Source organism: Chelonia mydas, chromosome 7 (genome assembly GCF_015237465.2).
Source record: "Chelonia mydas isolate rCheMyd1 chromosome 7, rCheMyd1.pri.v2, whole genome shotgun sequence".
Lineage (NCBI taxonomy): Eukaryota > Metazoa > Chordata > Testudines > Cheloniidae > Chelonia > Chelonia mydas.
Genome location: NC_057853.1, coordinates 51704427 through 51717146, shown reverse-complemented (window position 1 = coordinate 51717146; position 12720 = coordinate 51704427). Strand labels below are relative to the sequence as shown.

Below are 12720 nucleotides of genomic sequence, written 5' to 3'. Positions count from 1 at the left end.
ATAGAAAGAAAGACACTGCACTGCCAAATGTACTTTGCTCTTTTAGTCAAACTAGTGGTATTGAACATTGCTCATTTATGACCATATTTGTAGAGGCGGCTAGTAAATATACTGACATATATTTTCAAACAGTCAATCCCTGGTAATAGCCAGATCACCCCTGTATTAGCACCTCCACACAGTAAATGTGGCCAACCCTCACTGCAAGTCTTTTGATATCTGGCATCTCTCTTAAAGCTACAGCTCAGGCTTCCATTAAAAAAAAACAAAAAGTTTCTAGCTGTCATTGCTTTAAGCTGTGAAATCTAAAGACTGACAAAAGCCAGCAGGCCAAGCCCACCCATGATTATTCCTTTCAGATCTCATGATTTCGGGACCACCTGACTGGTGCGTTTAGCGCAGCCTGGGGCGGGCCCGCTGTGCTCGGCGCTGTGCAGCACGGGCTGGGCTCTCAGCGCTCAGCTGGCCCAGCGACGGGGCCCAGGCACCGGCTGGGGTCGGCTGGGGCCACCCCCGGCAGCAGGCAGCGCCCTTCTCCCCGGCGCCGGGGGCCGGGCGGGGCGTGAGCCCGCCCAGAGGCGGGGCGGCCGGTTCCCGTGGAGCAGAGTCCCGACTCGGCCCGAGCAGGAGCAGTCGCCGCCGCCACCGCCACCGCCGCAGCCGGAATGAGCAGCCACCGCGTCGCCTTGCAGGGCCCGGGGCCCTGGGGCTTCCGCCTGGTGGGGGGCAAGGACTTCGAGCAGCCGCTCACCATCTCCCGGGTAGGGACCCGCTCGGCCCGCCACCCTCCCGGTCTCTGGGCTGCAGGGGGCAGGTGTGTGGGGTGGGGCAGAGGGGGCTGCCCGGAGTGAGGTACAGAGAGGGGTGTTGGGGGGCTGTGGGTGTGTGGGTGGGTGGTGCAAGAGAGGGGTTTGGGGGCTGGTGCAGAGAGGGGGCATCGGGGAGCTTCCCTTGTACTTGGGGGATTGGTGCTGTGGAGGGGGCTGGTGCAGAGAGGGGCCCCTGTGGGTACTTGGAGGATTGGGGCAGAGAGGGGGTGTTGGGGGGCTGTGGGTATGAGGGGTGCTGTTGCAGAGAGGGAGCCTTGGGAAGGCTGCCCCTGTGGGTACTTGGGGGGGTGTGTGCAGACAGGGGTGTTGGGGTGCTGCAGGGGGCTGTAAGGGGGGGCTGCAGGGTGTGGTGCTTCATGCTCTGGGATTGTTCGTGGAATGGTCCCTGGCCGCTGCCGGGGGAGAAAAGATCTGGGCAACAGTCAGGTCTGCAGACCTCTCCTCTCCGCACCCCACCTATTGCAATGACTGGAAAGCCCCTAATTCCACAGGAAAAGGCTCTGGGAGTTCTGCTCCTTTGCCCAGGTGGGAATGTGTTCCCGTCTCTCACATGCCAGATTTGTCCTGGAGCTATTGGAATCCACCCCTGTGTTATCTGCAAGCCAGAGTTGCCAAGTCTGACTCCAACAATCCTTTAGCAGGAGGGAGCTAAATTCCCTTCCTTTTATGCATTGATTCTCTACTCTAACAATGAAGGAAACTTAGCAAAGTAAAAAGAAAAGGAGTAATTATGGCACCTTAGAGACTAACCAATTTATTTGAGCGTAAGCTTTCGTGAGCTACAGCTCACTTCATCGGATGCATACTGTGGAAAGTATAGAAGATCTTTTTATACACACAAAGCATGAAAAAATGGGTGTTTACCACTACAAATGTTTTCTCTCCCCCACCCCACTCTCCTGCTGATAATAGCTTATCTAAAGTGATCACCCTCCTTACAATGTGTATGATAATCAAGGTGGGCCATTTCCAGCACAAATCCAGGGTTTACCAAGAACGTGGGGGGTGGGTAGGAAAAAACAAAGGGAAATAGGTTACCTTGCATAATGACTTAGCCACTCCTACTCTCTATTCAAGCCTAAGTTAATTGTATCCAATTTGCAAATGAATTCCAATTCAAGTGTCTCTCGCTGGAGTCTGGTTTTGAAGTTTTTTTGTTGTAATATCGCAACTTTCATATTTGTAATCGCATGACCAGAGAGATTGAAGTGTTCTCCGACTGGTTTATGAATGTTATAATTCTTGACATCTGATTTGTGTCCATTTATTTTTTTACGTAGAGACTGTCCAGTTTGACCAATGTACATGGCAGAGGGGCATTGCTGGCACATGATGGCATATATCACATTGGTAGATGTGCAGGTGAACGAGCCTCTGATAGTGTGGCTGATGTTATTAGGCCCTGTGATGGTGTCCCCTGAATAGATATGTGGGCACAGTTGGCAACGGGCTTTGTTGCAAGGATAGGTTCCTGGGTTAGTGGGTCTGTTGTGTGGTATGTGGTTGCTGGTGAGTATTTGCTTCAGGTTGGGGGGCTGTCTGTAGGCAAGGACTGGCCTGTCTCCCAAGATTTGTGAGAGTGTTGGGTCATCCTTCAGGATAGGTTGTAGATCCTTAATAATGTATTGGAGGGGTTTTAGTTGGGGGCTGAAGGTGACGGCTAGTGGCGTTCTGTTATTTTCTTTGTTAGGCCTGTCCTGTAGTAGGTGACTTCTGGGAACTCTTCTGGCTCTATCAATCTGTTTCTTCATTTCCGCAGGTGGGTATTGTAGTTGTAAGAATGCTTGTTAGAGATCTTGTAGGTGTTTGTCTCTGTCTGAGGGGTTGGAGCAAATGCGGTTGTATCGCAGAGCTTGGCTGTAGATGATGGATCGTGTGGTGTGGTCTGGGTGAAAGCTGGAGGCATGTAGGTAGGAATAGCGGTCAGCAGGTTTCCGGTGTAGGGTGGTGGTTATGTGACCATTGCTTATTAGCACTGTAGTGTCCAGGAAGTGGATCTCTTGTGTGGACTGGTCCAGGCTGAGGTTGATGGTGGGATGGAAATTGTTGAAATCATGGTGGAATTCCTCAAGGGCTTCTTTTCCATGGGTCAAGATGATGAAGATGGCATCAATATAGTGCAAGTAGAGTAGGGGCGTTAGAACAACGCTTCCTCAGCTCTCGTCCCCTAAGTCAGCCATAAAAATGTTGGCATACTGTGGGGCCATGCGGGTACCCATAGCAGTGCTGCTGATTTGAAGGTATATATTGTCCCCAAATGTAAAATAGTTATGGGTAAGGACAAAGTCACAAAGTTCAGCCACCAGGTTAGCCGTGACATTATCGGGGATAGTGCTCTTGACGGCTTGTAGTCCATCTTTGTGTGGATTATCATACACATTGTAAGGAGAGTGATCGCTTTAGATAAGCTATTACCAGCAGGAGAGTGGAGTGAGGGGAGAGAAAACCTTTTGTAGTGGTAAACACCCATTTTTTCATGCTTTGTGTGTATAAAAAGATCTTCTATACTTTCCACAGTATGCATCCGATGAAGTGAGCTGTAGCTCACGAAAGCTTATGCTCAAATAAATTGGTTAGTCTCTAAGGTGCCACAAGTACTCCTTTTCTTTTTGCGAATACAGATTAACACAGCTGTTACTCTGAAACTTAGCAAAGTAGGCTGACTTGGTGATAGGCTTCTCAGGGCTGATGGCGAATTAGTGGGAGAGTGCACGCGCACACATGTAGGTGAGCTATTGATTATTTTATAGCACTCTCAAGTGTTATACCTGCTACATCCTTTCACACACCCCAAAAAAAAGTGGTTCCCAAAGAGTTCATGACCTAAACATGGGCTGGCTAGAGAAGTGAGGCTAGGACACATGCCGGGAAAATAGGGGTCAGGACGACCACAGTCTGAGAGATGTATGTCTCTCAGTGGCTCAAGTTGTAGTATTCGGGGTTTTGGTTCTTGATTTTCTTGTAAAACAGATTTCTGTAGAAGTGGGTTTTGCGAGCGGTGTGAGTAAAGTGTAGGGGTGGAGGTTTGGCCAGCATGGAAAGGTATACAATGTTTGTGTTGAAGATGTGTCCAGGCTGGTGTAATTAGTGGGGAAATGGAGGAGGAGATGTAGGCAGGGATTGCATAATGTAAAACCTTGAAAATCTGGCTTGATGCCCTGGTTGAACACCTGCCACTGAGCCAAACTACCTTTTGTTTTAGTCTGTTTCTGAAAATAACTTTTTAAAGTTTTAAGATCCAAATAAAAAGAGTAGCATTGAAAATGGCTAATCATTTGTAAGGGGCATAGTATAACTTTCCTTTTCAGGTAAAGTTGTGAACACTTTCCAAAACTGGAAATGTTACTGAAAATGCAAAAAAACAACTAACAAAAAAAAGCTCTTCATGAAGAGCAATCTGCCTTTTTTCATCTGAGTGGGTTGTTGATTCTGAAGCCTGATGATGCCACCATTCAGGGCTTGGAAAATGTAATTGAGTTAGAGAACTAAATCTCTTAGCCAGCGGTTGATATTTTGGGAGGTGCAGGAAGGGGGCAGAGGAAAATGTGATTTTAAGACTTGCTCTGTGCAGGGCTGGATAATATGGTGGTAAAATCGGCAGGGTCCTGTCTACACTAGTGATATCACCAATGGAGCTACACTTATCACCAAAGTATCTGAGAGCCATGTACACATTAATGTGTCTCCAGCTCCCTGTGAAGTAGGAAGTATTACCCCCTTTTTACAATGGGGAAACCGAGGCACTGATCGGTTAAGTTGCACAGAAGGCCTGTGGCAAAGCCAGGAACTGAACTCTGCACTTTCAGTTCAGTACTGTAACTAAAAGATTTGTCTTCCATGTCTGTCTTGCCACCTTGGAATATTTCATTAAAGCTTTTTCACAAGGACTTGCTTCCCCTGCCTGGCATGTAGCATTACCCACTGGAGTAGCTAGCCTTTTGGGTACTGGGTTATTGAACAATTACACAAGCATCTTCAATAGCAGAAATTTATTAAAACTGTGTTCTTAAAAGGAAGATTAGACCGGCAATTCTAAGTGGCTCACGGACTGAGACTCTTGTGTGCCAGTATTTTAGATCTCCTATGCCAACTCCTTTGTAATGTCAGTAACTAATCTCTGATTGTAGACTGAGAGAACCAGTTGTCGTTAATGCTGCTGTACTTCAGGTTTTACAGTCTGCTCGAAGGGCAGCATTTCAGTAGCTCTCCAGCGCTGAGAGATAAATTTACCAGCACTGCTTTTACATATTGTGGCAAATGGTCGACGCTATTATGGTGGGTCCCGCACTTTTCCTTCGTGTGATGGGTCAGGGCCTAAGTTCCCTCTAAGGTGCATGCCTGTGGGGCCATGCAGAAGGCCACCAAGGACTGCGCACTTAACTCCCCCAGCTCCAGGGCTGTGGCACAGTGGGGAGAGGCACCTCTGTCTCAGCCCCAGTACCTATTCTTGGGCTTCCTGCCCTCTCTCCCCTTGGGCAGGATTTCTCTTGGTCCTCTGCTCCTGGGGAGTCCTTCTGCTCTGCTTGAGCAGGGCTTCCCCTTCCCCTGGTACTCTGATCCTCTCCTCAACAGCAGTACTCCTCCAAACTTTCCCTTCTCCTGTCTGACTGAAACAGGGTTTTTTTTAATTAGGTCTCTGGCTGGGCCTTAATTGGCGCCAGGTGCTCTAATTAGCCTGTAGTAACCTCTCCTCAGTCCACAAGGAATAAGGCTTTGATCATCCTCCCATGGATCAGCCTCCTGCTGCCCTCTGGCCATGTTGCCCAGCATGAAGAATATTCTGTTTTGCAAAAGCTGCTAAGAGCCTCTCCATGTGCCCATTCTAAGCTCCCCTTTAGAGAAACCGGTTGGATACTGGGGATTTGGTGTAGGAAAAGTTTTGACAGACTCATTGATCTCCAGATTTTTAGGTGTTTAAATCACAATGGTTTCTCGGCCTACATTCTCTAGTCTAGAGCACCTGCATATACCTAGAACTAGGGCGAGGTACTTGCACACACCAGCAGGTCCTTCCATTCCTCTCTTCCCCCACAAGCTCCTTGTGTGTACCCCCAGCCCCCTGTATTGCTGGGCTGCTCCCTCAAGCCAAAGTCCTTTGTTCTTCCCCTCCATTCCCCCCTCTGCCACATCACAAGGGGTCTGTTCCACCTCCCAGTCCCTCGTCCCCACCATGCCAGGGGCTCTGTGTCTCTCTCTGGTGCCTCCCCTGTGAAATGTACCTTTCTTTCTCACTGGACTGGAACGGAAGGGCTGATACATTGTTGCCCCCTCCTCCACCATGAAGCAGGCATTGATGCCACAGCACACTAGGAGGGAGGAAGGAATGAAACCTCCTCGTGCCTCTCCCTGACTCCCCCTGCTGGCTAAGCATTTGTCCCACAGCTCTGGGTGTCCCCCTCCCTTCCCCTTTTTGGCTTTCCATTGTGTCCCAAATCTGTAGGGTTCTGCCCTCTGATGTCTCCAGCATACCCTGGAAGTATGGTAAGCTGCAGTGTTCAGCCTGGCAGACAAGAGGAGAAATGCCATCAAGTTAACTGGAGGGCCTCACAAGCTTGGTCAACGATGAGACGGTCCTTGCCCCAGAAAGCTCACAATCCAAATAATGTGAGTGTGTGTGTGAGAGAGCAAGAGTGGTGGGTTTATTTTACACACAATCTTTAAAACTTTCCCACAATCACTGCCCAGAACCATGCCTGGGCAGTGTGTTGATGACTTTGTGCTGCCTGCCAATCTGAAGACCAGTAGCTCAAACTTCCAACCCTAGCTGAGTAAATAAGATGCCTCATAGGAGCCACGGAGTGTCCAGTTCTGTGCCAGCACCGCAGTGGAACTGCTTGGGCTCCTGCTGCTGCCAAAAGCATTATCTCCTGTATTGTGTATTCATATTGTTTAAAAATTAGCATAAGCCCTGGGTGAATAACATTCCAGAACGTGAACTGATAGTACAACTTGTGATGCATGTGAACTGTAACTTCTGATTCATGCTAACTCCCCCTGAGCTTTCCTGCTCTTTTTTGGGGAGGTTTTATAATCCCATTTTTCCTATTTTTAAAAAACGTTTTTGTCCCCCTTAGTGTTGTCTGAAAGACTCACGCAAACAAATCTGACTGTTTGTTTCACCATTTCCTCTGGACAAAGTGCTATCAAATGCACAAAGATAAAGTACAGATTTTTTTCTCTCTCTAATTTATTTCATTTGCAGTACTAATGAATACCTAGCTCTTACTTAGATCTTTTCATTGGTACAGCTCAAAGTGCTTTACAAAGCAGGCAAGCACCATTACCCCATTTTATAGTAATCTTGGGTGTTTCTTACAACAATCAGAGGTAAAAAGATTTTAGGCAGAAGTTTGTTGCCACTTTAGATTTTTACTCCTCTTCATCAGTCTCATTTGTCAGTGCTGATGAATGTATTGTAGCTGGGTGGGTTAACAGTGGTATTAATAAATGCAGACTCGTGTGTGCAAGACTGATTTCTAGCGCTGGGTAGACTGAAAAACCCTCTTGTGGGTTTTATTTTTTCTTTTGGTCAAACAAATGCTGGTCATTGGAAGCCCTCTGTTCAGTTTTCTCACATATCTCTGCTGTTTTAAATTCATCCCCAAGACCTCAAGTCATAAAGCTTTCTCTCTTTTTTGTTTATACTTAGGCACATGAAGACTTTTAGGCTCATGCTTTCTCCCCTTAAATTCAGTAGAAAATCTTCCACTGGTAGTCACTCGACCCCACCGCCCCATAAGTAGGATCTGGGCCCTTTGTTCTTTGATTGTACATACATCCGACATTGCGGGGGGGGCTGAGTCATGATGGTTTTCTGTTAGCGTAACTCCATTTCCCCCCTTTGTGGTCATCTTTTTGAGCGAAGCCCTCTGGGCATAGCACTCCCGTTGCCTTCCATGAGCATTACCCAGGTGGAATGCTCATAGGATCAGACCTAAAGGCACAAACTTCCTCTTGCCTTGCCATTCTCTCTAAGTACAGTGTTGGAATGCTTCATTAGCTGCATTTATCCTCACAACAACATGCCTGTGAGGTAGGGCAGGGTTAACTCCGGTTTGCAGTTGGGAAGCAGAGGCACAGGGTATACTAAAAAAAAGAAAAGGAATACTTGTGGCACCTTGGCGACTAACAAATTTATTTCAGAGTAACAGCCATCACTTTGGATGGGCTATTACCAGCAGGAGAGTGAGTTTGTGTGGGGGGGGGGGGCGGAGGGTGAGAAAACCTGGATTTGTGCTGGAAATGGCCCAACTTGATGATCACTTTAGATAAGCTATTACCAGCAGGAGAGTGGAGTGGGAGGAGGTATTGTTTCATGGTCTCTGTGTATATAATGTCTTCTGCAGTTTCCACAGTATGCATCCGCTGAAGTGAGCTGTAGCTCACGAAAGCTCATGCTCAAATAAATTGGTTAGTCTCTAAGGTGCCACAAATACTCCTTTTCTTTTAACAAATTTATTTGAGCATAAGCTTTCGTGAGCTACAGCTCACTTCATTGGATGTATACGGTGGAAAATACAGTAGGGGGATTTTATATACACAGAGAACATGAAACAATGGGTGTTACCATACACACTGTAACAAGAGTGATCAGGTAAGGTGAGCTATTACCAGCGGGGGGGAGGGGGGAACTTTTTGTAGTGGTAATCAAGGTGGGCCATTTCCAGCAGTTGACAAGAACATGTGAGGAACGGGGCGGGGGGGGGGGGGGAGGTTGAATAAACATGGGGAAATTTTTGTGTAATGACCCATCCACTCCCAGTCTCTATTCAAGCCTAATTTAATGGTGTCCAGTTTGCAAATTAATTCAAATTCAGCAGTCTCTCGTTGGAGTCTGTTTTTGAAGTTTTTTTGTTAAATTGCCACTTTTAGGTCTGTAATCGAGTGACCAGAGAGATTGAAGTGTTCTCTGACTGGTTTTTGAATGTTATAATTCTTCACATCTGATTTGTGTCCATTTATTCTTTTACGTAGAGACTGTCCAGTTTGGCCAATGTACATGGCAGAGGGGCATTGCTGGCCATGATGGCATATATCACATTGGTAGATGTGCAGGTGAATGAGCCTCTGATAGTGTGGCTGATGTGATTAGCTCCTATGATGGTGTGCCCTGAATAGATATGTGGGCACAGTTGGCAATGGGCTTTGTTGCAAGGATAGGTTCCTGGGTTAGCGGTTCTGTTGTGTGGTGTGTGGTTGCTGGTGAGTATTTGCTTCAGGTTGCGGGGCTGTCTATAGGCAAGGACTGGCCTGTCTCCCAAGATTTGTGAGAGTGATGGGTCGTCCTTCAGGATAGATTGTAGATCCTTGATGATGCGTTGGAGAGGTTTTAGTTGGGGGCTGAAGGTGACGGCTAGTGGCGTTCTGTTATTTTCTTTGTTGGGCCTGTCCTGTAGTAGGTGACTTCTGCGTATTCTTCTGGCTCTATCAGTCTGTTTCTTTACTTCAGCAGATGGGTATTGTAGTTGTAAGAATGCTTGATAGAGATCTTGTAGGTGTTTATCTCTATCTGAGGGGTTGGAGCAAATGCGGTTGTATCGCAGAGCTAGGCTGTAGACAATGGATCGTGTGGTGTGGTCTGGGTGAAAGCTGGAGGCATGTAGGTAGGAATAGCGGTCAGCAGGTTTCCGGTATAGGGTGGTGTTTATGTGACCATCGCTTATTAGCCCTGTAGTGTCCAGGAAGTGGATCTCTTGTGTGGACTGGTCCAGGCTGAGGTTGATGGTGGGATGGAAATTGTTGAAATCATGGTGGAATTCCTCAAGGGCTTCTTTTCCATGGGTCAAGATGATGAAGATGTCATCAGTGTAGCGCAAATAGAGTAGGGGCATTAGGGGACGAGAGCTGAGGAAGCCTTGTTCTAAGTCAGCCATAAAAATGTTGGCATACTGTGGGGCCATGCGGGTATCCATAGCAGTGCCGCTGATTTGAAGGTATACCTTGTCCCCAGATGTGAAATAGTTATGGGTGAGGACAAAGTTCAGCCACCAGGTTTGCCGTGACATTATCGGGGATAGTGTTCCTGACAGCTTGTAGTCCATCTTTGTGTGGAATGTTGGTGTAGAGGGCTTCTACATCCATAGTGGCCAGGATGGTGTTATCAGGAAGATCACCAATGGATTGTAGTTTCCTCAGGAAGTCAGTGGTGTCTCGAAGATAGCTAGGAGTGCTGATAGCGTAGGGCCTGAGGAGGGAGTTTACGTAGCCAGACAATCCTCCTGTCACTAAGTGACTGGTCCAAAGAAGTCTGTGGCTGAGCTGGGAACTGAGTCCAAGGCTCTTGAGTTCAGTGTCTGACCCACTAGAGCATCCTTTTCTGGATGTTGGGGAAAAAGCAGCTTTCACTGACCCCAGCACAATGGCTTTCATGACTTATTTTATTTTAGATGAGAGACAAAGGAGAGTCTATGTTATTTCCACTGCTCCTCTAATCTCTTTTTAACACTCCCCCACCCCCCGCCCCAATTTTATTTATGTTTGAAACTGCTTCAGGCTCCAACATGTCACATGTCTTCTGAGCCCAAACCTGTCCTGCTGCCAAGTTTGATTAAACTTGGAGAAGTTGTACTGTATGTAAGAGAGCAGTATGATTGCTCAGAGCTCCAGTATGAAACTGGAGAAAAGCCTGTTGAGAGTTTTTGGGTTAAGTTTAGAGGCAAGAGCAACAAAGGTGATGTCGTGGTGGGCGTCTGCTATAGACCACTGGATCAGAAGAATGAGGGAGATGAGGCTTTCTTCTGACAACTAACAGATGTTTCCAGATCACAGGCCCTGGTTCTCATGGGGGACTTCAATCACCCTGATATCTGCTGGGAGAGCAATACAGCAGTACACAGACAATACAGGAAGTTTTTGGAGAGTGTTGGGGACAACTTCTTGGTGCAAGTGCTGGAGGAACCAACTAGGGGCCATGCTTCCCTTGACCTGCTACTCATCAAAAGGGAAGAATTGGTAGGGGAAGTAGAAGTGGGTGGCAACCTGGGCATAAGTGACCATGAGATGGTCGAGTTCAGGATCCAGACAAAAGGAAGAAAGGAGAGCAGCAGAATACGGACCCTGGACTTCAGAAAAGCCGACTTTGACTCCCTCAGGGAACTGATGGGCAGGATCACCTGGGAGGGGAAAAGGAGTCCAGGAGAGCAGGTTGTTTTTTAAAGAAGCCTTATCAAGGACACAGGAACAAACCATCCCGATGTGCGGAAAGAGTAGCAAATATGGCAGATGACCAGTTTGGCTTAACAGAGAAATCTTCGGTGAGCTTAAACACAAAAAGGAAGTTTATAAGAAGTGGAAACTTTGACAGATGACTAGGGAGGAGTATAAAAATATTGCTCGAGCATGCAGGGGTGTAATCAGGAAGCCCAAAGCGCAACTGGAGTTGTAGCTAGCAAGGGATGTGAAGGGTACAAGAAGGGTTTCTACAGGTATGTTAGTAAGAAGAAGAAGGTCAGGGAAAGTGTAGAATCCTAACTGAATGGGGGAGGTAACCGAGTGACACATAATGTGGAAAAAGCTGAAGTACTCAATGCTTTTTTTGCCTTGGTCCTTACAGACAAGGTCAACTCCCAGACTGCTGCACTGGGCAGCACAATATGGGGAGGAGGTGAGCAGCCCTCAGTGGTGAAAGAACAGATTAAGGACTATTTAGAAAAACTGGACATACACAAGTCCATAGGGCCGGATGCAATGCATCTAAAGGTGCTGAGGGAGTTGACTGATGTGATTGCAGAGCAGTTGGCCATTATCTTTGAAAACTTGTGGCGATCCGGGGAGGTCCCGGATGATTGGGAAAAGGCAAATATAGTGCCATTCTTTTTAAAAGAGAGGAAGGAGAATCGGGGGAACTACAGACCAGACAGCCTCACCTCAGTTCCCGGAAAAATCATGGAGCAGGTCCTAAAGGAATGCATTTTGAAGCACTTGGAAGAGAGGAAGGTGATCAGGAACAGCCAACATGGATTCACCAAGGGCAAGTCATGCCTGACTAATCTAATTGCCTTCTATGATGAGATAACTGGCTTTGTGGATATGGGGAAAGCAGTGGATGTGATATACCTTGACTTTATGAAAGCTTTTGATACAGTCTCCCACAGTATTCTTACCAGCAAGTTAAAAAAGTATGGATTGGATTAATGGAGTATAAGGTGGATAGAAAGTTGGCTAGATTGTCGGGCTCAACGGATAGTGATCAACGGCTTGATGTCTAGTTGGCTTCCAGTATCAAGCAAAGTATCCCAGGGGTCTCTCCTGGAGCCGGTTTTGTTCCAGATCTTTATTAATGATCTGGATGATAGGTGGCTTGCACCCTCAACAAGTTTGCGGATGACACTATGCTGTGGGGAGAGGTAGATATGCTGGAGGGTAGGGATAGGGTCCAGAGTGACCTAGACAAATTGGAGGATTGGGCCAAAAGAAATTTGATGAGATTCAACAAGTCCTGCACTTAGGATGGAAGAATCCCTTGCACTGCTACAGACTGGTTAAGCGGCAGTTCTGCAGAAAAGGACCTGGGGATTACAGTGGACAAGAATCATAAAATATCAGAGTTGGAAGGGACCTCAGGAGGTCATCTAGTCCAATCCCCTGCTCAAAGTAGGACCAATCCCCAACTAAATCAGGCTGGATATGCATCAACAGTGTGTCCTTGTTGCCAAGAAGGCTAACGGCATATTTGGCTGCATTAGTAGTAGCAGGGGGTTGGACTGGATGACCTCCTGAGAACTCTTCCAATCCTCATCTTCTATGATTCTAAATCAGCTGGACCATTGTTATGATGTTGGAGTAGAGCAAGAGGATTTCTCAAGCACTCTCTTTGACACTGTCATGTGAATGTAACTGTCCTTTGAAAGGGGATGCCTCGCAGACACTGCTGAGTATGGATTTGTTTTCG

At 47.2% G+C, this 12720-nt stretch overlaps 1 protein-coding gene across 4 annotated transcripts in view; it reads left to right on the top strand.

The window, feature by feature from the left end:
• Positions 1–448: 448 nt before the first annotated feature.
• Positions 449–12720, top strand: part of PDLIM1 (PDZ and LIM domain 1) — an 84271-nt gene continuing 71999 nt past the window's right edge. The window contains exon 1 of one of the 4 annotated variants that reach the window (XM_043551384.1): positions 449–761. Coding sequence is in view for 3 of the 4 variants with exons in the window: in XM_037903670.2 (XP_037759598.1) it covers positions 666–761 (96 nt within the window). In the remaining variant the exon portion in view is untranslated. The remainder of the gene's footprint in view (positions 762–12720) is intronic. The other 3 variants (XM_037903670.2, XM_043551383.1, XM_037903668.2) reach the window with 3 other exon arrangements.